The sequence below is a fragment of the Gouania willdenowi genome (genome assembly GCF_900634775.1).
Source record: "Gouania willdenowi chromosome 24 unlocalized genomic scaffold, fGouWil2.1 scaffold_320_arrow_ctg1, whole genome shotgun sequence".
In the NCBI taxonomy this organism is placed as follows: domain Eukaryota; kingdom Metazoa; phylum Chordata; class Actinopteri; order Blenniiformes; family Gobiesocidae; genus Gouania; species Gouania willdenowi.
Window position 1 is genome coordinate 1475536 of NW_021144848.1, and position 27363 is coordinate 1502898.

The 27363-nt window shown below is 36.3% G+C and overlaps 2 protein-coding genes across 3 annotated transcripts in view; both read left to right on the forward strand.

Moving 5' to 3' along the window:
- The first annotated feature begins 474 nt into the window (after positions 1-474).
- Positions 475-19851, forward strand: LOC114458262 (uncharacterized). Its single transcript, XM_028440631.1, has 9 exons — positions 475-506; positions 3358-3550; positions 4548-4859; positions 12515-12796; positions 12873-13013; positions 15441-15466; positions 15655-15711; positions 18033-18110; positions 19773-19851. Exons 2-9 carry the CDS (start codon positions 3505-3507, stop codon positions 19827-19829), a joined length of 999 nt encoding a protein of 332 aa, XP_028296432.1. The 5' UTR covers positions 475-506; positions 3358-3504; the 3' UTR covers positions 19830-19851.
- A 1511-nt stretch (positions 19852-21362) lies between these two features.
- The window catches only part of LOC114458260 (mitotic checkpoint serine/threonine-protein kinase BUB1), a 36095-nt gene continuing 30094 nt past the window's right edge, over positions 21363-27363 (forward strand). The window contains exons 1-4 of one of the 2 annotated variants that reach the window (XM_028440626.1): positions 21363-21520; positions 21640-21699; positions 25029-25170; positions 25995-26191. In XM_028440626.1, coding sequence (XP_028296427.1) covers positions 21498-21520; positions 21640-21699; positions 25029-25170; positions 25995-26191 — 422 coding nt within the window. In that variant the 5' untranslated portion in view covers positions 21363-21497. Of the gene's footprint in view, positions 21521-21639; positions 21700-25028; positions 25171-25994; positions 26192-27363 lie in introns of those variants that run through there. The other variant, XM_028440627.1, reaches the window with a different exon arrangement.

Here is a 27363-nt window from a genome sequence, read left to right on the forward strand (position 1 = left end):
CACACTCTCTTCCCGGCCACTACAGGGGAGCTTTTTATTAATCCAAGATCAACTAAAAGTGTCCATTCACTGACAGCGGACGGGAGTCTGCTCCATAGATATAATATACTGTGGTGTTATTGTTTAACGTTTGTGCTATTGAACATACCCTAGAGCTGTTGTAATGTGTATATGTCTATGGCCTGCTCTGTTGATTCACGTGACGTCACTCACATTGCTGCATTGCGACTAACCTAGAGCGCTAAATTCAGATGGAGAGCAGGAAGCTTGAGAATCTGTCGTCTGAAATCATCAAAATGCCCATATTTTGTGTAGTTTACGGCTGCTTCAATCGTTCTAACCGAGAAAAGGAAAATAAATTTTATAGCGTACCGAAGATTGTCGTTCACAAAGGTGAGAAATGTGTAAAAAGCTCATAGAACAACGCCGTAAAAAGTGGATTTTAAACCTACGTCAGTGGTCGGGAGGAGCAGAGTCTGCTGATGCTGTAGCGACCACTTAATAAGGTATGTTAGCTAACTTTGTTTTTGTGGCTGTTTATATAGCATTAGGAATCATGTACCCTTCGTTCTTTGGTTATTCCGTTTTAAAACCAAATCAAAATAACAAATAAACAGTGTGGTTATTTTGTTTTTCTGATTTAAAACCAAAACAGAAAGACAGAAAAAACAAAAACCAGATAAGCAGCTTTTTTCTGTTTATTCATTTATTTTTAAACTTGTTTTGTTTGTGTGATATTTACGGGGGGAATTTGAGCGAGAACTGAAGTCCGCTGCACCTGGTTTCCCTCCCCAGGTCCTGGACCAGGTCTCCTCACACAATAGGACTGTTCAGGATTTATTTCAGCAGTTTTCTGGTCCTGCTCATGTTTTCATTCAGTCTGTGGATGTTTTAGCTCATAAAAAGCAGCTCATGCTGTTGTTTTGTTTTGCGGTGTTACGGTCCAAATAGTATCTAAATAAACTGGTGACTGGCTATTAACTGTGAGGCTGGTGTGAGGAACAATAGATGTTAGAACTTCTACCATTTGACACTTTTGCAACAAAAAAAAAGACAGCTTTTTTTAGGGTAGTAAAAAAAATATTTTGCACGTTATAAATACTGCTAACAACAGCCGTCAACACACACGGAAGTTGATCATAAGAAATGAGACGCACCAGTAGATTTATTACACCTATTTATTACATCACATTTGTGCATGTTTTACATAACATCCATTCTTTGGTTTTGATTTATTTATGTATTAATAACGTTTCAATTCACCAGTAATGTGACTTATGCGTTGCTTCTTTTTATGTCCGGACCGGGAGCAAAAGTCACCAGATTATCTGGATACTATTTGGACCATAACACTGTTTGGTAAAGTTGGCAGATATTCACAGATTCAGACTTCCAGCATCCATAACTCTTTAATGAAACGTCATCGACACACAAATGACACCTCTGCCATCGGTTTGAGGTGGACAACACGATACAAGATCATTTTTATCAAAACGCAGCAGAATAAAAGTCTGTCAGTCGGTCGTTCTGTGTGGTGAGATTAAAACATGAAGCTGTCGTCCTAGTTTCCCTTAAATATCCACATATCACACAAACAGAACCAGATTTAATTTTAAAACAGAAAAACGCTGCTTGTTTGGTTTTTAAACCGAAAACCTAACAAGTTATTTCAATTTTTCCGGGGAGATTAGATGCTACTCGGAACGTAGTGTTTTTGTTCCCCCCGCAGTTTTCTTAATGCCCCCCCGTTAGTGCTGCCTGGAGCCGACTCTGCAAAAAAAGGTCTTAGGTATCAATAATTGTGAAATTATGGAGTTCGCAGCAGGATTGTAAGAATTATGACGTAACTATAATTTTAATTGTATTTTAAAAAGTATCTCGCTGTCGTAATTGTGATTAAATTGTAATTGAGTTTAGATAATTGACTTTGTAATTGTAATTGGCATGGATATTCTATAAAAAATTGTCAAATCAAATTTAATACAAAACTGGGGAATCGTGCTACAGTTCTATGTACAGTTCTACACATATGTAGTTAACAATTATTGAAATATGTCACATATCAAGCTTCTCACATTTTACCATTTAAAAAAAAATAAATAAATTTAGGGGTACACTGACACATAAAAGTCTCAGACGCCCACATCAAAAATATTAAAACCTATATTTTCATTGATTATAAAACCTAACAAGGTAATCAATAGATATGAAATAAATTAGATGATGGATATTTGCTTTTAGTGTATTTTACAGCTGATTTAAGACCAGTTATTATTAGAGATGCTAACAAAAAGCTAACACAAGAGGAAGGCTAACTTTTATTAGCTTATTTATTTCAGGCTCAGTAATTGTGATGAATTGTAATTGAACTTCAGTAATTGAGAACGTAATGTAAATGGCTTTCTGAGGATAGCAAATAATTGTAATTTAATTGTAATTGGAAAAAAATACTGGTCACTGTCATTGTAATTGAGTTGTAATTGAACATGGGTTATTCAAAACGTAATTGTAATTGACTGTCTGAGGATAACAAATAATTGTAATTTATTGTAATTGGGAAAAAAAAATACTGGTCACTGTAATTATAATTGAACGTGGGCAATTCAAAACGTAATTGTAATTGACTGTCTGAGGATAACAAATAATTGTAATTTATTGTAATTGGAAAAAAATACTGGTCACTGTAATCGTAATAGAGTTGTAATTGAACATGGAAAATTGAAAACATAATTGTAATTGACTTTCTGAGGATAAAAAATTATTGGAATAAAATTGTAATTGGAAAAAAATGCTGGTCACCTAAATTGTAATTGAGTTGTAATTGAACATGGGTAATTGAAAAAATAATTGTAATTGATTTTCTGAAGATAACAAATTATTGTAATTTAATTGTAATTGGAAGAAAATGCTGGTCACTGTAATAGTAATTGAGTTGTAATTGAACATGGGTAATTGAAAACGTAATTGTAACAATATAATTGACCCTGTCAACTACATGTTTATCCTCCAGAGCTTTTTGACTTTGTCAGCGTTTTTTTTTCCGTGAACAAGCGTAGCTGCTCTAATCTTTAATATAATCACAGAGCTTTATTATATGTTGAAGAATAGAGGGCTAAAAAACATTATCAGAATCAACACAGAAGTGAGTTTGTGTCTAAAGCTCAAAGTGTTGATTTTGATGTAATATTGACCAACTTTATCAAATACTTCACTGTTTATTTTCATTTCACTGACATGACAGAATAAATTGCCACAATCTGAATTGAAGACGAGCAAAGGAAAAACAGACAAACATCAGTGAACTAATGAATTATGGTTGACTTTCTGTGTCTCTATGTTGTTCTGCCTGAACACCAGTTGGTCGTTGAACAGTGGGAGTTTAAAAACAGAAAGATGTGATGAAATCCGGTGCTGACGTTCTGGGCGTGCTCAGTGAGATCACCACAAAGAGGAACATCACAGATCTGAGGCTGAGGAAACATTTGAAACATCCATCACAGCAGAATGCTTCTCCTGCTGCTCACTCTGCTCTTTGTGATCGGGGCTGGAGGTAAACTTCTTCTTGTGTTGATGTTGTTTTATGAATATTTAGTTTGAATCAACCATGAAAATGTTAACAAAGTTTCACTGTCTTTAAAAATTCCTCCTAAAGGAAAAATGGTTTCTCTTGATCTGTGAGCAAAGATGAACAAAAAATAGACAACGAAAGAATAATAGAGGAATATCTACCTATAAAAGCAAGGTGTGTGTGTGTGTGTGTGTGTGTGTGTGTGTGTGTGTGTGTGTGTGTGTGTGTGTGTGTGTGTGTGTGTGTGCGTGTGCGCGCGTGCGTGCGTGCGTGCGTGCGCCCGCGCGCGCTACGATGATCACGATTACAGTGACCAGCAATTTTTCCAATTACAATGAAATTACAATTATTTTTTTATCCTCAGAAATTCAATTATAATTACGTTCTCAATTACTAAACTTCAATTACAATTAATCACAATTACTGAGCCTGAAATAAATGAGCTAATAAAAGTTAACCTTCCTGTTTTGTTAGCTTTCTGTTAGCATCTCTAATGATAACTGGTCCTAAATCAGCTGTAAAATACAATAAAAACTAATATCTATCATCTCATTTATTTCCTATCTATTGGTTACATTGTTAGGTTTTATAATCAATGAAAATAAAGGTTTTAATATTTTTGGTGTGGACATCTGAGACTTTTATGTGTCAGTTTACCCCTAAATTTTTTTTAAATGTGGGAAAGCTTGATATGAAGCATATTGTTAACTACATACTGTATGTGTAGAACTGTAACATGTTTCCCCAGGTTTGTGTTAAATTATAATTGATAATTTTAATAGAAATTTCATGACAATTACAGTAATTTATCTAAACTAAATTACAATTTAATTATGACTATGACAGCAACAGATATTTTAAATTACAATTGCAATTATAATTATGCCATAACAGTAAATAATTATCAATTACACAATTAGAATTGACCCTGTTTTATTTTATAGCTTTATAACGACTGCTCTGTGTTTCTTTGCTGCAGGCAGCAGTGACTACATCTTTCTCTATCACAGAGCTGGAGATGAGGTCATCATGTCCTGTAACATTGTGGATTCATCTGAAACATCATGTTCTATCATTAACTGGCTGTACAACAGAGACACATCTGGTACTCATACCATTGTTCGTGATGGACAGATTAATAAAGTTTCACCTCAAGCTGATAAACTGAGTCTGGACCATAGATGTTCTTTGACCATCACAAACATCTCCTCTGAGGACGCAGGACGTTACATCTGTCGCTATGGGAACACATATGAACACGACACTAATGTGTATCTGAACATTTTAACACGTGAGTAACATGACATTATTGCAGCTGTTCATAAATTTACTAGGACAATGAACAATGCAGAGAAAGTCACATTCAGACCCAAACAGATGAATATGATCTATGACTGAAGCTTTGAGGAATCACATGTAGAAACTCCACCAGTTCAACTCACTCCAATGTAGGCTTTTTCCTCTACTTCCTAATCAATGATATCATAGGTTCTATTATTTTTGGTGTGGGCGTCTGAGACTTTTCTGTGTTATTATACCTCTTTTTTAAAATGGTAAAATGTCCTAAAGCTTGATATGAAACATATTGTTAACTACATACGTGTAGAACTGTACATAGAACTGTAACATGGTTCCCCAGTTTTGTGTTAAATTATAATTGATAATTTTTATAGAATTTTCATGGCATTTAGGTAGGGTTTTTTTCTCTACTTTCTGCCAAATTATTTTTATTTTTTACCTTGTCTCCACATGCGGTCAAAGGTCAACACTATACAGTTGTGTGCGAAAGTCAGGGCACCCCTTTAAAAACAGCATATTTTATATATTTAAAAAGTTATATTCATATTTACTGTCTCTCTGGTATATGGGAAAAAAAGACAATATTGGCAGGAAACATTAATGCATAGTTACTTTTTATTTTATAAATTGAACAAAATTACAAAAATGAAAAACATAATTTTGGCATGTGCAAAAGTCGGGGCACCCTACAGCATCAGTACCTTCAGTACTTAGTAACACCCCCTCTGGCAGATATCACAGCTTGTAAACGCTTCTTATAGCCAACAACAAGTCTCTGGATTCTATTATTTGGGATTTTTTCCCATTCTTCCTTGCAAAAGGCTTCCAGTTCCAGGAACTGTGGAGGTCAAGAAGAGATCTGGAAGACCAAGGAAACTCTCGGAGAGGACAGCTCGTAGTCTGGTCAGAAAGGTAAACCAAAACCCACATTTGACTTCAAAAGACCTCCAGGAAGATTTAGCAGACTCAGGAGTGGTGGTGCACCCTTCCACTGTGCGCCGATACTTGCACAAACAAGACCTTCATGGAAGAGTCTGTAGAAAAAAACCTTATCTACGACCTCATCATAAAATACAACGTCAAAAATATGCAACAGAACATCTACAGAAGCCTGATGAATTTTGGAAACAAGTGCTGTGGACTGATGAAGTTAAAATAGAACTCTTTGGCCACAATAAGCAAAGGTATGTTTGGAGAAAAAAAGGAGCAGCATTTCATGAAAAGAACACCTTGCCAACTGTTAAATATGGGGGTGGATCCATCATGCTTTGGGGTTGTGTTGCAGCCAGTGGGACAGGAAACATTGCTCGGGTGGAGGGAAGAATGGATTCAATTAAATACCAGCAAATTCTGGAGGCAAATATCACAGCATCTGTAAAAAAGCTAAAGCTGAAAAGAGGATGGCTTCTACAACAGGATAATGATCCTAAACATACCTCCAAATCCACCATGGACTACCTCAAGAAACGCAAGCTGAAGGTTTTGGAATGGCCTTCACAGTCTCCCGACTTAAACATCATCGAAAATCTGTGGGTAGATCTTAAAAGAGCTGTGCATGCAAGACGTCCTAGGAATATTGCAGAACTGGAAGCCTTTTGCAAGGAAGAATGGGGAAAAATCCCAAATAATAGAATCCAGAGACTTGTTGTTGGCTATAAGAAGCGTTTACAAGCTGTGATATCTGCCAGAGGGGGTGTTACTAAGTACTGAAGGTACTGATGCTGTAGGGTGCCCCGACTTTTGCACATGCCTTTGTTCAATTTATAAAATAAAATGTAACTATGCATTAATGTTTCCTGCCAATATTGTCTTTTTTTCCCATATACCAGAGAGACAGTAAATATGAATATAACTTTTTAAATATATCAAATATGCTGTTTTTAAAGGGGTGCCCTGACTTTCACACACAACTGTATATTTGCTAAATGTTTTAGTGTCAATAATAAGTTTTTCTGCAACAAGCAGTGGCTGAAATAACAGGTCTTTTTTTTTTTTTTTTTTTTTTTATAACAACAAAGCTTAACAACAGGTTACATGTATTCTGTTTTTTTATTTTGCAAAAATGCAGAAATGCTTAACAGTAGCATAACCATCTTAGCATCTGCATTGTTTCACCGCATGGAATTAAATTCAGAGGGTCCAGCTCTGATAGTGGGGTCTCCTAACCCTCTTCCCCTGGTCAGGGGTCTGTAACCTTTACTCTACAAGGAACCATTTAACCTCATCTCACCTGGATTAAAGTCCTCCTGGAGCCAAAAAATACCTTCTCAATGAAGACAATACAGTGTATTACACTATATACAGTTAAAGTTATATAGAATAATGTTTGATTTGATTTATATTGATCATGTATATGGCAACTTAAAAACAGTTTAAAATAAAATAAAATAAAATGACATCAAGAAATAAAACAGTATCTTGCCCTCACTGTAAAATAATCTATTCTTCCCCACCCTTTCTATTTCCATAGGTGTAACACTGCTCTCCCTTTTTATATCCTCCCTATAATAAAATATTTCTTACCCTTCCTTAGGGAGGGCTGGTGATGGTCACAATTAAGCAATAAAATAAATCAATTTATTTCATAGCAATAACAAAACATACATTACTGTCTCATAATGATTGCACTTCTTGTAGAGTTGACCTTTGACAGCATGTGCAGACAAGTAGAAAAATAAATAAATAATAATAATAATAATGATAATAATAATAATAATAATAATAATAATAATAATAATAATAATAATAATAATAATAATAATTACAGCTCCACTGACATCACAGAGATAATCAGATCCTACAGTCACTTACCATTTGTCATTAATCATTAATAGCCTCTGTAAAAAAAATAACTATTTTTTTCAATAGTTTTTTTTTTTAAAGCTATAGGGAGCCATTGCAAAAGAGTCAAAGGGCCACATGAGGCTCCAGAGCCACAGGTTGCAGACCCCTGCCTTGGTAGAACCACAGCTGAACATCTGGCTTGGAATCATAGTCCATCTGTTCTGGTCCCATCATGATGATTCTGATGAGCGTGTACGCTCTATTGCTGAGCTCGGTACTTTCTTCCTTTTTTCTGCTGCCCTCAATGTGAGCGCGCACTCAGTGAAGGGCTCGTTTATGCCTGGCTCCGTTTGCGGACCGCGCGCACTCCAAATGAGCACAGTGGTGTTTATATTCGGTGCATTCACGGTTGCATTACCCGCAACCAAGTTGTGTGAGCGTGCATCGTCTCCTCACTTGCAGCGCAGAGAGGGCGAGAGATGCACTCTGTGGGACGGGACGTCTCGAGCCCTGTCAATTGTTTTCACATGAGATAAATCCTCGTAAATCTTAAAACAAGCCATTGCAGGTCACATTTAAAAGTAAAATAAATTAATATAAATAAAAACGTGCAAACATGGCCAAGGGGTAAAACCAGGAAACTCAGAAGCTTTAGTGATTGACAAACCTACAACATGAAAAACGTGAAAGCTATTAGTTATTTCATAATAGATATTCCATTGTAGTCAGTGTACTGTATTTACGGCAGATATTTGTTTCGACCAGCAGAGGGCGCTGGTAACCCAGTGGTGACTGGGATGCAGCTATTCTAGCCGTGAAGAAGAGATGCTATGCTAGCAGACAGAGCTAATGGAAAAATATGACTTTTACAGATATTCACGTAATGTTACAGATTTTTTTTTGGTGCTAAAGGGGTAAGGAATAATTTACGAACATGTTTAAGAGTAGTAGGTGATTCCAGTGTTCCGTATTTGCTTAAATGACCAGAACACTAGACATGCCCGTGAGATCGTCACACACAATGTAAAATGCAGGAAATGTCAAGGCCAACAACATCATCGTGGTGGGAACTATAGGATCCCTTGGGCTGCCAAGCCTCATGCTTTGAATGTGACAGCCACGCATTCTCACACCACACGCCACACTTGACATTTCTCACGCTTATATTCGAGTAATCGAGTTACTCTGATTGACTGACCAAGGTAATCAATCCCAGACCAATCCATGTCTCCTTGTGCCTAAATCTGACCAACCACGGCAGGCATCACACAATAATAAACCAATCAGAAGCAACGTAAGGCGGGTCTTGATGAGACTCTCTAATGACACCTCACGCAACACACACTTCATCGACATGCTTTCAGAAAGAAAGTGTTTCTAGTAGACAGACGTCTTCTGAGACGGTATGTAACTACCCAATTTTGTTCACTGTGTGTCTTGCTGTGTGTGTGTGTGCACGCACGTGTGTGCGTGTGTGTGTGTGTGTGTGTGTGTGTGTGTGTGTGTGTGTGTGTTATAGTGTTAGTTTACTCATCTAAAAAACTAACCCCCCTCCCCCCCCAGTGCACGGACAGACATAGTCAGCTGTGTTAGCAACTGTCTGTCAGAGGCTCAGTGCAGATGTCTGTCTGTCTGTGAACCTCTATCAGTTCTGATTGTTGAAGCACTGAGAGATGTTTGAGGAAACACTGCATGTGTTTCTCTTCTATAACTAACTCTCTGTCACTCCTCAGCAGAGATCTGCTGCTGCTGAAGCTAATGGGGCTGTTTCCACATTCTTAAAGAGACAGTGTCCTGAATGTGATTTACTTTATAAACTACTTTCAACAACTCAGAGCTGCCCTGAAAAAAGCAACACTACATAATTGAATCACATTTCAGCCTTAATGAAGGAAAAAGTCAAAAGTGACACAAAATGTTGTTATTGTGCTGCTAGTGATTAATTAAAGGGTCTTTGTGGCTCCACTGACTTTGACCCATTATTGTTTTTCTCGTAAAACTATTAATAAAAAAATAAATGGTTTATATCACCTATTGCCATTTTGAGGAAAAATATAGAGATATGAATATTGGTCCATATCACCCTAATGTTACCAAAGCAGTTACGTTTTATCTTGTAAAGGATATGATTGTCTAAACTGTGTGAAATGAGGCGTTCAAACACTGATTAAAGTAGGATTTTATAAATGAGCGTAACCTCAATAACAAATAGAAATCACTAGACTGATATGCTGCCTTGTTATAGCAAGTGATGCTAATGCTAATGATACACCACTTTAGTTAAACAAAGTAAGAAAGACTATAAGAACATGTCAGCCCTTTTGTTGGATGTTAATTGTACTTGGAACCAGTTTGATAAATTGCTTACATACAATTTAAAAAAAATATTTGAGAATTACCTTGTCTTAAATGATATTTTATTACTTTTTTCCATTTAGGGCAATGATTTTAAGTAAGTGAATTAGTTTGCTTTATTGTTATTGTGTCTGTGCTAGACATTAACTTCAATTAATTAAAACTCTTATTCAGCTATTAGCAGTGTTAGTAGCTGAATTACACTTGTAGGTTACATCAGCATAAATACATAGTAAACAAGTGCCTTGTCTAATCTAATGTTCATTTAAACTGTTCTTATTTTATTTTTGTATATAATAGTCACTGCATGTTTTTTGATTGAGTCATTGCGTCACATGCTACTATTCAGCCTAGCTTTTCACTCACTAAATGTTGCTTTTTTTGCAATATTTGGCCGAATATATTCGGTTACCGAATATTTGGTGCATACCTACTACAAATACATCAACAAAAAAGATATTCATTATTATCGATAATATTGTTCAACATAATTGTAACTACCTATAGAATTGTATACACGATATTGTCTTCATTGAGAAGGTTTTTTTTTTTTTTTTTTTTTTTTTTACTTTGGAAGAATTTTAATCCAGGTGAGAGGAGTAAAAATGGCTCCTTTGAGAATAATGGTTGCAGACCGCCGCCCTAGGGGTACACCTTTCAGGAGGTACACAAACATTTCAGTTTATTTTTCAACATTATAGATTTTTTTTTACATGTGCACAGACTTCTTTTGTTCATCCATCAATCATAATTTGTTGCACAACTCTTTAAAATACACCAAAAGTGAAGTTCAAATTCTAAAATGAGCAAAACATCAGAAATAAATGAACAAAAAGGCCTAAATTCAAGGTTTATGTTGGACGAGACACAGGAAAGAGTTTAGACGAGCCTGCAGACAGGAATATATAATGTATAACATAAGCTAAGGGGTACATGGGGCAATAATTCTTCTATGTCAAAATGTTTCTGTTTTTGAGGATATTGTTTATGGTTCTGTGGGTGTCCCTTATTTTCTTTTCTGAAAGGTGGCAACCCTAACAGCAGTACCAGTAACATGCAAGTGGGGTTGCCAGGTTGGGGGCTGGGCTGGCCCTGTACACACAGGTGGCGTAGCAGAAGGAATTGTGTCCAGACACTAAAGAGTCCTACATTTTTCTTCTTGAGCTGCTGAGATGGACCCCGAACAAAGAGTGAAGCTGGTTCAAGACGTGACTGGCCGACTTAGTCACAATTCATTCCAGCCCTGCACTGTAGGTGATTTGAGAGGAGATGAGCCCATGCTAAGCAAAATCGACTTTTCTGTGCTGTAAACGACTTTTCTGTGCTGTAAACATCATAAATAATACACATCACACACAAAACAAGTTTTTTTTTTCAATTATTCCCTCAATTGTTAGTTAGAGGGTGATTTGCTCCTTTCTTACTGCAGTGCGAGCCCAAACACCTCGCTCCAATATGATGACGCGTTCTCACTTTGATGACGAATTTGACGCGGCACTGAGCTGGAGAAGCCGCACCTCCTTTGAAAGCGGATTGGTTTCACATCCTGAGTCAGAGTAACCTCTGCAGACTCTGTTCCTCCTGAGCATGTTTGTGACTTTTTACTGTTGCTTCTCCACATTCTGCTGGAACATCTGCCTTTGCATTTTCCCAACTCTCAGATCGTGAACGCGCTTAGACTTTTGACGAGCAGCTCAAGCAACCAATATTAACGCCCAAAACAGCTCATGGATCGCCCTGTTTGGTAGAAAGATCTCTGATTGGCTGAAATCCAGCATCACGCTCCTGTATTTCTTAACGTCATTTACAGCCAGGAGAAGGAGCAGAGATTCACTGTCCACTCAGAACACTTTAGATTACAATATCCTCAAAGAGTGATTATGGATTATTGACAAAATGATGCCAAAAAAAAAAAAAAAACTTACACACTGCAGCTTTAAAGACCATCAGTACTGACCAAGGTTGGGGTCAATCGAATTGTAATTGCATAATTGATAATTACTTACAATCATGGCATAATTGTAATTGTAAAAAATGTTGCTGTCGTAATTGTAATTCAATTGTAAATGAGTTCAGATAATAAAAAAACAATTATCAATTATAATTTAACACAAAACTAGGAAAGAAAGAAATTAGATGATAGATATTTGTTTTTAGTGTATTTTACAGCAGATTTAGGACCCGTTATCATTAGAGATGCTAACAGAAAGCTAACACAAGAGGAAGGTTAACTTTTATTAGGTTATTCATTTCAGGCTCAGGAATTGTGATTAATTGTAATTGAACTTTAGTCATTGTGAACGTAATTGTAATTGAATTTCTGAGGATAAAACATAATTGCATTGTAATGGGAAAAATGCTTGTCACTGTAGTTGTAAATGAATTGTAATTGAACATGGGTAATTGAAAACTTACATTAAGTCTAACTGAAAAATATAATTGACACCAACCCTGACCACAAATCTCACTGTTCATTTAATTATTTGCATACTTTCATATTTTCCTCAGTCTCAGCAGATCAAAGCACTGATCCAGTGGGAGGAGTCACACTGACGTGCACTCTGTGGAGGCACACATACATCAGTTGTGAAGAACACAGCCTGAGATGGCTGGATGAGGAGAGAGATGAACTGAAGAAAGATGATGATGAAGTCCATTATAGTGGACAGATGAACTGTGTTTCTCATCTGACAATAACACATCAGAGTAACCACAGCAGAAGATACACCTGCCAGTTTGTTAAAAGCAATGAAGTGAAGATTTCTGCCAACTACACACTTGTGTCTACAGGTAGGACGACCAATCAAATCTCACCTTTAACATGTAAACACTGTCTTTATATGTTCTTCATTGTTTTCATCTCCAGTTGATTTAACGTCTGATTCCACTTCTAACAAGATGATCATCATCATCATCGGAGCCTCAGTCGGACTGTTGACCATCCTGGTCATAGTTGGTCTGACTGTTTTCATCACATCCAGGAGGAAAACTGGAGCAGCAGAAGAAGGTGTGTGTGTGTGTGTGTGTGTGCGTGTGCGTGTGCGTGTGCGTGTGTAGTTTTAGTTCTACACACATTTTACCATTTAAAAAAAAAAAAGATCTAGGGGTACACTGGCACAAAAAAGCTCAGACACCCACACCAAAAATATTAAAACCTATATTTTCATTGATTATGAACCATAACAATGTAACCAATAGATAGGAAATAAATTAGATGATATAGATATTCGTTTTGAGTGTATTTTACAGCTGATTTAGGAAGAGTTATCATGAGAGATGCTAACAGGAAGCAAACACGAGGAAGGTTAACTTGTATTTAGGATATTTATTTCAGGCTCAGTAAATTTGATTATTTGTAATTGAAGTTTAGTCATTGAGAACGTAATTGTAATTGACTTTCTAAGGATAAAAAAATCCTTGTAATTTAATTGTAATCAGCAAAATTTCTGGACACTGTAGTCGTAATTTAATTGTATTTGAACATGGGTAATTGAAAATGCAATTGTAACTGAAAAACGTAATTGACCCCAACTCGGCATAGGAGAATGTCCATGCACTTTAAATATCAGGAATTAGCTGAATTCTACTCTAATGCTCCACAAATTGCTTCAGATTTCGTCTCAAAACAATTTGAGGCTTAAGCTGAGGAATCTTTGCTATTCTGACAATAACACAATGGTCAGTGATGTCCAGTGACGTGCCGTGACCACTAGGGCTGGGTAGGCACGTTGCAAATCGAGACCATCAATGACAATTTCATATGTTTCTGCTGGCAAGTGTTAATTCAATTCAATTCAATTCAATTTGATTTGTATAAAGCAATTTACAACAAAGTCATCTCAATGCGCTTATCAAAATATAAAATTCATAATAAGAAAGAAAAAACCCAACAAGATCCACATGAACAAGTGTTTAGCCATCTAACAAAATCAACATCATAAACACCATTAAAGAAACATAAACAATTATTCAATATAGCCTCCATACTCTCCAACAAGATATATCTCATGACACGGCAGCACATCCACTGTTTGTGTTGGAAACACAGAAACACAGAGAAAATGCAAACAACAACAACTCAGAACAGCCTCAGTGAGGAGCATCCACAAAGTCAATTCTTCCTTTTGTTCCATTCACTGTGAAAAGTATGAAACATGTTCTGACCTTTGCTGAAGCTCTGGTAACTCAGGTGTTGATCTTTTAAAAGCTGTCGTTTTTCCTCAAAAAAAGTTTCTCTATTGTGTCTCACGCTGTCATCCTGCCTGTAGTGTTATCCCGCCCATTCGCTAGAGCGAGAGAGAACGTAGCAGCAGCGGCCACGTGAAATCAATTCACTAATGCACTGTGAACTTACGTATAGCATTTAGCATAGCGCGGTTACGTGCAAAGAGCTGTTTTTTACGTAAATAATATTTATATTGGGGAACTGACTGCCCATGCGTAAACACAAAAAAACACACTATGAAGACAGAGGCAGAGCAGCGATGCGCCTTTGGGAGGGGGCGTGGCCTCCTCCTGCCTTACAGCGGAGTGCGTGCAGCCGTTCCAGGAAATAGAGTTGTTTAGTAATTTGGGCTATGAAATGCACAAAATGCTGACACTTTCAAACTTATCGGTACTGTAAGCTATCGGAAAAGGAAAAATGAATAATTTATAATTATATTATAATTAAAACAAATAATTAAAATATCAATTCACCCTTGGGTAGGCACTGCCTACCTTGCCTACCCTGACTGCACGTCACTGGTGATGTCATTCATGAGGAGCATTTGTTAGGTTATTATCAGGTTAATAAGGGTAGATTTATCAGGCATTTAAGGTTTGGTCTTGTAGAACCATTCACCACCTGAAGCAGATTCAATGAATTGCAAAAAGGTTTGAGGTCATCGCAGACTGTTTGTAACCAATTTAGATTTAAGTCTCCCATCAAGATAGCTTCATTTGACTCAGAAGCAACAAAACAATTAGACATCTCTGTTTAAGCTCCTGATACCATTTAATAGAGGTTTCTTTATTTCTGAATGAGTCTACTTCAGTTTCAAACTAGTCTTTAAAAAAAAGATGCTCATCAATTGGACAAAATCCTCTGTGAGTTAATCTATCTCCCAATGAGGACAGTTTTGAGTGAGGATTAAATTAGGAGATAAATGTAATCCTCATGCAGGTGAATGAATGTTTAGCAATCATAGAAGAGACAGATGATGATGTCAAATATAAACTCTAAAATGAAAAATCATTTAGTTAAACCCTGTTAATATTCATCTGTATTATGATTATATGTTCTATTATTGAACTGCTTCTTTTCATGTTTTAAAGATTTGAGCTGAGCCAGAAAAGTAACTTTCCACTTCCTGTCGCTGACGGTTGTGACAATAAAAACTCTTTGCATCTCTGAGTGGTTGAGATAATAATCTGTATTATTGGTTTGTTACAGACGCCCCAAAGCGAGCTCGTGTTCCTGTGAGTATATTTAAACACTCACCACTTCTCACAAACTTAGTGTGTTTCCCTTTTAGATGAAGCATCTGTTTTTTCACTCTTTAACCAGCTGCTTGATTTGTTGAAAGCTTTATCATTAGTTTCTCTTCAGATTTGTGTGGAAAGCCTGCATTAATCTGTCTGTTCCTTTGTCTCTTTACTGCACTCAGGATGAGCCAGAGACAAACTCAGAGGTTCACCAACCGATGCAGCAAGCCTCACTAATGGTTGGGACTTATTGTCTTACTTTCTTTGGTTCCGTCTATGATGTCATCTGCAATAGTTTCAGAGATGGTGGAATTTATGTTAGCCATTGTTTTAAAAACAATGTTTTTCTCTATTTCAATGCTTTTACTTTTGGGGGCCGCACACGATAACCACAATCACAGTACTGCACTCCTACTTAGAGCTTTAAATATTTGCCTGAACCCAGGGTCGGGCTTAATTTCTACCTTTTTAACACAGACTCTGGTTGGTCTCGGCTCAGATACTGCACAGTAAATGAACGGTCAGATGATTTTGTGCTGTTGCCACAGACCATGCATAGAGGGTGTCTACGTACTGCAATGAAAGGACACCAGAGAAGAAGGGCTTGTGCGTGGCAGCCATCATAATAAAAAGGCTTTGTGTTCACCCAAAGCAGTGGTCTTTATTTGTAAAGGAACCTAACACAACAAATGTGTTTGGATTACCGCGAGAAAGATGCACAAATGGATGCTGAGGAGGTGAATGGAGGCTGTCCTCTGGTACATGAATAAACAATGCTAAAAAATGCATGAACGACTTGTTCAGTTAGCATGTAGCATCACATGAAGCTGCTTATCATGTTTACCCCCAATTTCCACCGCATCTGTAACTGCTCCGTAACTGCAAAGCAAGTGATAGGTTTCCATTCAAGTCCATGTGTCAATTTCCACCTCATTCGAATCTGCACCAGAACAGCACCGTAACTGCTGCAGCATGATGCTTCCCTCTGCTGCAATTACGCAGCACTTCTATTTCTGCTGGAGCTGTGCTGCAGCAATTTAACAAAAATAAGCCTGTGTGGAACAGGAAGTAGTGCATCGACACAGAATAAAATATCTGGATTTAATAAAATATAATACTCTGTGCGAAGAGCGGATCATAATTCCATCCATTGACTGAAATTACCCCTACATGGAATTACACTGACGTTCCGGGGCCTCCAGCGGGCCCATTTCGGACTCTACCGGAAAAACAAGCACATGTTCGTATTTGAGGGGACCAGACCTTTCCGTTGATACCATGTTTGGCCCAATCCAACCACTTTTAAAACCGTATTTTACATATAAATATTGTATTTATCCATGGTTGTATCACATACATATATCGCGCGATTACACGTGAATTCGCGGGATATCCTGACTACTTACTGCAACAGATGCACAGCAAAACCGGAGGCGGTGGGATTGCTGGACTGCATATTGCGCTGAAGTTACACAGCGGAGTAATTTCGGTGCAGATACGCATCCAGTGGAAATCCAGGGTGACAGAGGAAAACACCAACATTCCGGGGCCTCCAGCGGGGCCATTTTGGACTCTATCTGAAAACCGAGCACATATTTGGACTCAGGAATAAAACCTGTTTCAGCTTTAGCCGGCGCAATTCGGACCCTACCCGAAAACCAAGCACATATTCGGAATCGGGGGATCATGAGACAATTTACAACCCCTGATTATATGAGGTCACCCATGAAACAAAAAATATAAGATATTCTACTTTTCGCCCAAACAGTTTTTAAAGAGATTTTTCAGCGGTGACTGTCCTCACCTGATAGAGATGCTCATCATCATCTTTCTGACAGAAGAAACATCTTTCTTTAGCCAGTGGACATGTATGGGACCTCCTAAATGTTGATGGACCTGATTCGTCCTTTTTAGTGCTTCGTCTTTTATGTCCATGTTTCTTGGCAGTGTGGCGGCCAGTAGCTAATGCATGTAATAGCATGTGCGTGACGGTCTCAGGCACGTTGGATATGGGCTTTGTTAGTTGTGTTTTCATGGCAACTACGATGGTAGACTGTGTGATGCGTACGGACTGTGTTTGTTGTACAGTTTTGCAGTCTTCTTTGGACCTCAACATAGTTGCCATCATGCAAATTGGCTCTTTCTTCCATTATGTCCAGCACATGCTAAGAGCATTCATTTCTTGGCTCTGAAAATGATAGATTAGCTGGTAAAATAAAAGCTCCAGGTTATTTAGAAGCTGAGATATTGATGAAAATGCTTTTCACTGTAGCCATTTTGTAAAATTTCAATACTTGGGGCAAATGGAAACATTGATTTTCTGATTGCTTATAATATAAGGTTTCCAAAAATGTATAGTTTTCATATTTAAAAATCCAATAAAATTTAAAATCTAAATGTAGTAAACCGAACTATTAGACTTAACATGAGATAAATGTTCCTGAGACATAAATAAACAGAAGTAATGCAAAGAGTTTGACAGGCTTGAGCTAAAGACATTTAAACTGCTGATGCAATAAATCCTGCTGAGGAAGTGATTTGTTCCTTTGTTTGACCTCAGGATGAGGAGGAGAGCAGTGTGACGTATGTCACCGTCAGCTACAGAAGCCAAAACCAAGAGGCCTTGCCCAGCTCAGAGGTAAGTGACTCCGTACGCCAAACCATTGCTCCCACTTTAGCAGAGTCGCTAAAGCACAAGAAACCAAACAACTGGACGGACACACACAACATCATTAGGTGATGTGTAATCAGAGGTGGCAAAAGTACTAGTCATCAATACTGAAGAAAAAGTATAGTTACTTAAAGGCACACTGTGTATCTTTTGGCCACTATGGGGTGCTAGACATGTAACTTTCACGTCAAGCACCCCTAGTGGCTACAAACGCTTCTAGTTTTTCCTGCTTGCTCCCAGAGGAGAAGGATGCTATTTTTCCCTCTCCCTCATTTCCCTGCTTGCTGCTCTGCTGTCTTGTTTTGTCTTGTTTGAGCCTCTATCAACATCCCGATCCTGAATTTAATCATGGAATTGATTATCTGGTCTTTTTTAGCTTTTGGTCAAATAATCAAAAATCAACAAACAAACAGTCGGGCCAGCCCCCCTTGTCTTTTGATTGTGTATGCAGACAGTAGTTGACCTGTAACTTCGGGTTAAGGGCTGGGTCGGTCGGACTGGGGTGCGAAGCGGGGCTGGGCTCGCGCCGCGACTGGAGGAGCAGCCGCCGCAGCTGAAGGCCCAACGTGCGGCGGTGGAAGGCGGGTCGGCTGAGGGGGCCGGGCCTTAGCAGTTTTAAACTTTTTGCTTGCCTCGGCCATGACCAGGAGTCGAACAGGCGTTAAAATACTTGCAAAAGCCTTTGCTCCATGAGTATATCTGAGCCTGTGGTCACGTGACTGCCGTAAAGTAATACGTTCTAGAGCAGGGGTGCTCACACTTTTTCAGCATGCGAGCTACTTATAAAATTACCAAGTCACAATGATCTACCCCAGATCTACCCACCATAAAAATGCAAAACATATATTTCACATATACTTATTTTCACATGTATTGAGGATTCTTTACATGTACAATGTATGTTGATGTACCTTGCATAACCGCATGAGCTAATTTTGCACAACACACCATGAACATTTTTTGTAATTACCCAAGTTTACTTTGATGACTTGCACTGAACTGAATCAGCGAGGGATGCATAGTCCGGACAGTCGCTGCTGACAGCCAGCCTCAAGTACACTTCCAAATGTTCATCAGTCATGGTGGAACGGTACTTGGACTTAATGATCTTCATGTGGGAAAAGTACGGTGGCTGGGAAGTGTCAGGTGAATGCATTTACAGAAACTAACACGAATACAAACAGGTCACAACACGAATGCAAAATGGCCACAACGGAAGTGTTTCCGACGGACCGGTATTACAGTCGGACAGTCGGACGGGTATTATGATATGATAGCCTGATGTGAAAAATATAAGAGTATCCTAATCAACTTTCACTTACTTTCATACGCGTTTCGATGTCTTCTTCTTGTTCTTAACTGTTCTGGTGGGTTAAAAACATCTGCCAGAAACGTGTCCGTCTGTAATACCGGTCCGTCTGAAACACTTCCGTTGTGGCCATTTTGCATTCGTGTTGTGACCTTTTTGCATTTGTGTTCATTTCTTTAAATGCATTCACCTGACACTTCCCGGCCACCGGGTTTCCGCAACTAAATTTCCCCCCTAGTGGCAGGTCAGCAGAAAGCGGGGCTTTAGTTTCTCTTTAAATTTACACAATCACCTCAAAACTCCTCCATTGTCTCCTTTAGGTCAGAGAACCAGAGGAAGGTGAAGAAGAAGTGACTTATGCAACGGTCAAGAAGTGAAGAAGAATGTGTGAATGTGAAGGCAACACTTCACCTACTGTCAGTGCCAATACTGCTTTTCTAGAACGAGTACAAGTACTTAAACATGTTCTCACTGATAGTCACTGCTCTGATTCTCTGTGAAATAAACATTTTAGATTGTTTTGTTCTTTAGTTTCCAGCAGACATGGGAAAGTTAGTGTTTTACATTAAACATCATTTTATTTTTGTTTTCTCTGGTACTAGAACATGTTTTAACTTCTTTTTACTCTATAATTGTAAGCCATGATGCCAGTTATTCACAGTTGTATGCTTTGTCTTCTTTTCTTAAACATGCTCATATAATTCAATAAAAATACTTGAAAATACACTTTTCTGTGCAAAATATGATCACATTCATCAGGGTTTGGCCTAAACTCTGACATTATGATAACTTTAACAGGTCATCAAGATTTAAAATTTACATTGCTTTATATAACTTTGAAATTTAGTTTTTTGATAGAAATTTAGTTTGCAAGAATATACTGTAACTTTTAGCCATACATTTACTATAAGCACTAAATTTAAGTTGAGCTTCAGATCAAGGGTTTTGACCACTATATTATATAAACAAATTACACCATGTGTGTGGGGTGCCGATTGTAAAGTTGCAAATGGTTGAATAAATATTAACCTTTTGCAACATTAAGCAACAAATTACATTTAAAAAAGGTATGTGTATTTTTTTATGTTACTTTTGACCAGGTTTACAGCAATATCTGTGAAATTTAGATTTAGATTTTTTTCTGTAAATCTGGTCAAAAGTAATGTAAAAATTGACATGCATATTTTAAAAGTTGCTGTTTTAAGTTTATTAAACCATGCGCAACTTTACAATTGGCGCCCCAACGATATGAACTAAAATAATTAATCAAGTTTTATTGTTAATAATAATAATAAATCAATATTAAGGTTTTCTAAAGGGGAAAAATGGAAATGTATTCTTTTAAAATGTTTTTGTAAAACAGGTAAACACTGTCTGGGATCAACATGTATGTTTTGAGAGTAAGATAATATCTCATAATTTTGAGTTTCCAGCAGACATGGGAAACCAGTAGCTCTTGGTGTTTAACATTTAACATAATTTCATTTTTGTTTTCTCTGTCCTAGGATATTTAATAATTTTGAAATAGTATCTCATAATTATGATTAAGTAGCTAATAATTTTAATTTAATTTTCAGTATTCTTAGTAACTCATAATTGTGACTTAATATTGTATTATTATTATTATTATTATTATTATTATTATTATTATTATCATTATTTGTTTTTTTCTCCTGGCCGGAATATATATATATATATATAATTTTAATTTTCATAGTTTTTTGTTTAATTTTACTGGCGGGAATGGGCTTCCATATATTACTAATGACAGAGTTAAACACAAAGGAGTCAAAACAATAACCTCTGCCTCTGGGACCCCTATTGGACTACAACTCCCAGCATCCTTGTAGTAAGTTTCTGGGCGTGGTTGACGTCAGCCATTGGCTGAGCGCGAAGTTTTGAATCTTACAGGAAAAAGGACGCAGCTTAGCGTCAGCTAACTTTGTCATTTTAAAGCCAGTCACTACAACAAACACATTATATCTATCACAAAGGATTTATTTACATGTTTTAAGCAGGCATAGGGTTTACATTTGCTGGCTGTAATGGATATTTCGGCGTATTTACAGTAAGTCACCGCCAAACGTTAATATTGTCATTTGTTAGCTGTTAGCTTAGCCGCCAAACGAAAAGGATGGAAAAATGAGCAGTAATGTGTATTAAAATGTGTTCTGGTCATTTTTACAGGCATTTTGAAAGTAGTCTGAGCTCTTACACTGGAGACGACCCTCTGGAGCAATGGGAGAAGTGAGTGCACTCATGTTTTATCGATTATGTTCTTTATTTATTGGACATTTGTCAAATATCACTTGTTTTAGAACTCATTTTTGTTTTCGACGTACATTTTCTTACAGATCTGGCCTAAATACTGCGTTAAGTGATAAGATTGACTCTTTATTTTATTTTATTTATTTTTTTATTTTTAGCATATTGTGATATTTCATCATTGTTTTCTCGTTTAAACTCGGAAGCAACAAATACACACAAATAAATGTACGCACAATTCAATGTACACACAAATAAATATAAACACAGATAACTATACACAATTGCAACAGAAAACAAAAAATGACAACAACATGATGTCAATAACAAACAAAATGACAGAAAAATCTACAAAATGACTCCAAATATTTAAAAAAGACCAAAAAAAAAAACCCATACAAAACAACCCTTAGAACACAACAAATACCCCAAATTACTTCAAAACAACGAGAGCATACAAATTATCTATAAAAACAAAACAAAATGTCAACAAAAATACACACACGACAAACAACAAAAACAGAAAGTTAGAGGAAAAGAAAGTGACAACAAAAATAAACCAAGTAACTCTGAATACATACAAACACATGAAAACAAGACCTCATCTTAAATTATATTTGTTCATTTCATTTATTCATTTTGCACACATTAAAGGAAAAAAAAAAACAACATTAAAGGTGCAAGGAGGGAACAAGAGAGTTCCACCCCTTTCAATAAACACATTTGAAACCAGGAGATAAAATGCACAATTAAAATTTGATATGTGTAGAAAAATTTAAATATGGACAACGTACATAAAAATCTTTGTCAAAAGACAATGGAAATGTGAATTAAAAATCTAAATTATATACCAAATTAAAACATATGCGTACACCCATATACACATGCAAATATAAACTAGAGATTAACCTTAGAACATCTACATAGCTTTATGTGCTTTAACAGCTTAAAAAATGCCGTTTAAAAAACAAACATATTTAAATAATGTGGAATTAACTCATCATCTGTCCACCAATAATTTGAGTTGAGTAGAGTTAGCGTATCTTTATTGATCACGCATTGAGGAAATTTAGCTCAGCTCAGATAAAGTGCAATAAAAAGAAAAGACATCAGAAGGAACAGAAAACCCAAGAGACACCTGAAAATAAACAATACAATAATAGATGATATATATGAATAAATATATAAATAATAATAGAACAAGTTTAAAGAATACAGATTCAGGGTTGGAGTCAATTACATTTTCCATTACACTATCCATGTTCAATTACAACTGATTATAATTACAGTGACCAACATTTTTTTCCAATTACAAATAAAATTACAATTATTTTTTTCCACTGAAAGTAATTACAATTACATTCTCAATTACTAAAGTTTAATTACTTTTAATCATAATTACTGTGTTTTATTAAATAACCCCATAGAACTGAAGCTTCCTCTTGTGTTAGCTTTCGGTTAGCATCTCTTATGATAACAGGTCATTTGAGTGTGTCTATCATCTATTAGATGATGGATAATATTTTTTTTTTATCTCTTGGTTACCTTGTTTGGCGTCTTAATTAGTGAAAATATTGGTATTGATGTTTTTGGTGTGGGCGTCTGAGCCTTTTTTCTGTCGCTGTACGCCCCCATTTCCATTACGGTATTTTAAATAGAGAAGTGACAGGTAGTGGAAAAAGCTTGATATGAAAGACATTTTAATTGTTAACTACGTATGTGTAAGACATAGAAAGGTAACATGGTTCCACAGGTTTGTGTTTAATTAGATTAATTACACAATGATCCCAAACCTGACATATATATATTTCCATATTTATTAAAATCAAAATCGGATTATTTATTGAGGGGGATTTTAAAAAAAGTCAAAATCAGAAAATTGATTCTCCTGTTTAATCAAGAGTCTCTCTCCCTTTAGAAACTGTTGAAAAACACATGTTTATAGTGATACAAACTAGGGATGTCCCGATACAACTTTTTTTACTTCCGATACCATACCGATATTGCAGCCTTGAGTATTTGCTGATGTCGATCTGATCCGATATTGTCATGAATCATACATAATTTTATTACTTTTTTTGTAGTGTGGAATGTTAGAAAAGGTTTGATCAAGTGATGTCACTCAAACAGAGAACAATAGTCAGCAACAGTAGGGATGACAAACACTGACCCATTTATTATTAACCATTTGGTTACATACATTTTAACCTTCAACATATTATCTACAGTATTCTACAATTGAATACATATAATATAATACACTATATCAGAGATTTTAGATGCAGTCCGATAAAAAATACGATATTTGTTTTATGGCCGATCTCGGACCGATATTAGTATACGATCGAGACGCCTCTAATAGAAACCCGCCACTACAATCTCTTCTTCTTTTTTTTTTCCCACTTTATTCCCAATACGGAAATTTGTTTTCACTTTTTCAATTAAAAGAAAATACTAGTAATAACGGAATTCCGTGTCTTTTTTTTTCTTTTTCTTTTTTTTTTTTCTCTTAAAGGTGCAGTTCCCAACTCTCAGATACCTCTCTCCCCCTCCCTCCCTGCTGTTCTCTTGCCATGCCTCCAAACTTTCCAAAGTCCCTCCCTCAGAGGAGCTAACAAGCTAACGTTTGTCTGACAGCAACATCACAGTAATATAACATGCTCTGTTAAAAGCATATTACTGCAGCGCTTCTCTCTCTCTCTCAATGTGCACACACCTCAGCAGCAGCAACAACAACACAGTGTCACTTACAGCAGCTCACACGGAGGCTGCTGCGCGCACACAAACAACACATGCACTACAGAGTTCTAGAGTAACAATTACAAATCAAACATAATGTAAATCAAGCAGCAGTAATTACCTTTCAAGCAGAAAAGTCACCAATTCCATCTTCTACTCCTCCAGACCATACACTGTAAAAAAGACGGCGCTCCAGCCCGGGAAAGAGGCGGGGTCTGTGAGCAACAGCTGTCAGACAGTCCATCAACCACAATCCTGGCTCTGGTTGTTTTTTTTGCTTGGTTGCGGCATAAAGCTGTCCTTACATAGTGACAGCTTTAGCAAATATGACAAAAAGTCACTTTTGTAAGAGTTACGGACTACATCTTTAAGTAGAAAAAAAAGATCGGAATCGAAAATCGAGTTTTCAAAGTAAAAAATTGGGATTTTGTTTTGAGCTAAGATCGTGCAGCCTTAGTTTATTGACGTATTTATTTTGGACTTGTAGATATTGAAGTCGTACATGACCCATTGAATGTTTCTGTGAGAGCTTTTGGATCTTGTAATGTTTATGAATGTGTATTAATTTGTAGGTTTGTGGACTACTTGGAGCAAAGACTACCAGCAGACGGGCGGACAGGGATGTCCTTGGTGTTTGACACGCTTGTCCAAAGATTTGTAAACGTTGAGCGTTACGCCAACGATGCCAGATACGTCAACTACTGCATTAAATGTGTAAGTCAGGCTCTTTTTGGTCATTCTTCTTTTTCTCTGTATTTCCTCATTATTCAACAACGTGACTCAAGTACACACGGAACATTTTTTATTATTACCCGGTATAGTATTATTTACTCACATACAATAATGATGACAATAAGTTATTAGTGATTTTATTATATTCATTATTTCATTAATAATAAAGATATTGATGTTTCTAAACAAACATTTCAAATGATATTTTAATCCTATTACAATAAAACATAATAATGATGATGATACTGAATCAGGTTTTCCTATAATATTATAAATGCTAAATTTTATTATAAATCTGAAAATGTTATTTTTTTCTTGTTAAATATTTCATCATATGTTAGTAATGCAATTTAGTATTTTTATTATTATTATTAATAAAGGTTTTAATGGTGTTTCTAAACAAACATTTAAAATGTTACTTTAATCCTATTACAATAAATGATAATAATTGAACAATAATAATGATGATAGTAAATTAGGTTTAGCTATAGTTTTATAATTGCAAAAAATCTAAAAAATATATAGTTTTTCTTGTTAAACATAAAAATTTTTTTTAATGTATTGTTATTGAATGATAATAAATGTTTTCTTATATTTAATTACCGGTATTCATTAATTAATCATTTATATAATATTATTATACCATGCAATTTATTGTTAATATCTTATAATTATATTATTTATTTTAGTAATATAATGAAAAACATTGTTTTCTGAAAGCACATTATTAATATTATGTAATGATAATGTAATAATTCCAATCGTTCTTATTGTTGTAATTGAATGTTTTTATGGGACTCTCACAGGCGACCTTTTACCCCGACCCGACCTCAGTGTACAGTCACATCTTCAATAAAGGCGTGGGGACAAAGACGGCCGCGTTCTACGTGTCCTGGGCCCGGCAGTTTGAACAGAGAGGACTGAACCAACGGGCCGACGGTGTGTATCAGAAAGCTTTGGAGAACGGAGCTCAGCCTGGAGACGTCGTTCTCCACGAGTACAGGTGAGAACGCACTCACAGTATGTGGTTCCCAACTCTGTCACTGTTTCATAGCCCACATATTTCAAACATTTAGCTCATTTTTCTTTCATTCCAGACAGAAATTCACGTAAGACAGCATGTTCTATATCATTGTTAAAAATGTGTGAACATGAAAAATACATCTAAATGTAAATGTTGAATCTAAATGTTAAATGTAAATCCAAATGTTAAATCGATCGTCAAGTGTAAAGCAAAATTTTTAGAAACTATACAAAGTGGATAAAAAAATTATAATTTACTCAGTAATGGTTGGGCGGAGAAATGTAATGAATTACTTCTTTTAAAACGTACTTAAGTACAAGTAAAATGACTCATTTAGTACCCATAAAAGCAACTGAACTACAGTAAAGTGAGTACTTGTTACTGTTAGTTACTTTCACCTCATTTAGCTGACTTTACTCACATTTAGCAAATTTTTTGTTCCTTTGAGTCAAATTAATGTAAAACAGCATGTTCTATATCATTGTTAAAAATAAATGTAAATGTTAAATGTAAAAATGTATCATACTTGTTAAATGTAAATGCTAAATCTAAATGTTAAATCTGTTGCCAAGTGTAAAGTTAATGTTTAGAAATTACACAAAGTGGGCTGGTCAGTGCCTGTTGATTATGAGGCCCGCCCACACCCCACCCTCCTTGGTCTTCTGCATACTCAGTGGCTTCATCACTAGCAAAACATAAACATGCTGGTACTCTCAATGAATCTACATCTGTTAAACTGCCCTTTACGCCAGTCATTACCGCTCTTTGGTGTGGGGGGGGCCTCGTGATCGACAGACGCTGACCTGCCCACTTTACATAATTCCGAAACATTTACCTTTACACTTGGTGACCGATTTAACATTTCGATATACAATTAACATTTAGATTTAACATTTACACTTAGATTTTTTTAACAATGATGAAGAACATGCTGTTTTACATGGATTTTTACATTCAGCACCCGATAACACAGCAGCTTGTTACCTTCCTCAACACACAACTAAATATCGTCCTGAGAGGCGTTTTTTTTTTTTTTTTTTTTTTCATGTGATCGGTGATCAATAATCAGTCCTAAAAGCTCTGATCAAAGCAGCTTTAGTTGAAGACCGTTAAAAAAAAAAACAGCTGCGGTGCTTCCTCTTTTGTTTTTT

Coding starts and splice junctions, on each gene's coding strand:
- LOC114458262 (XM_028440631.1), top strand. CDS start 3,505: ATGCTTCTCCTGCTGCTCACTCTGCTCTTTGTGATCGGGGCTGGAG. Junction 4,860..12,514: donor GTATCTGAACATTTTAACAC/GTGAGTAACATG, acceptor TATTTTCCTCAG/TCTCAGCAGATCAAAGCACT. Junction 15,467..15,654: donor CAAAGCGAGCTCGTGTTCCT/GTGAGTATATTT, acceptor TACTGCACTCAG/GATGAGCCAGAGACAAACTC.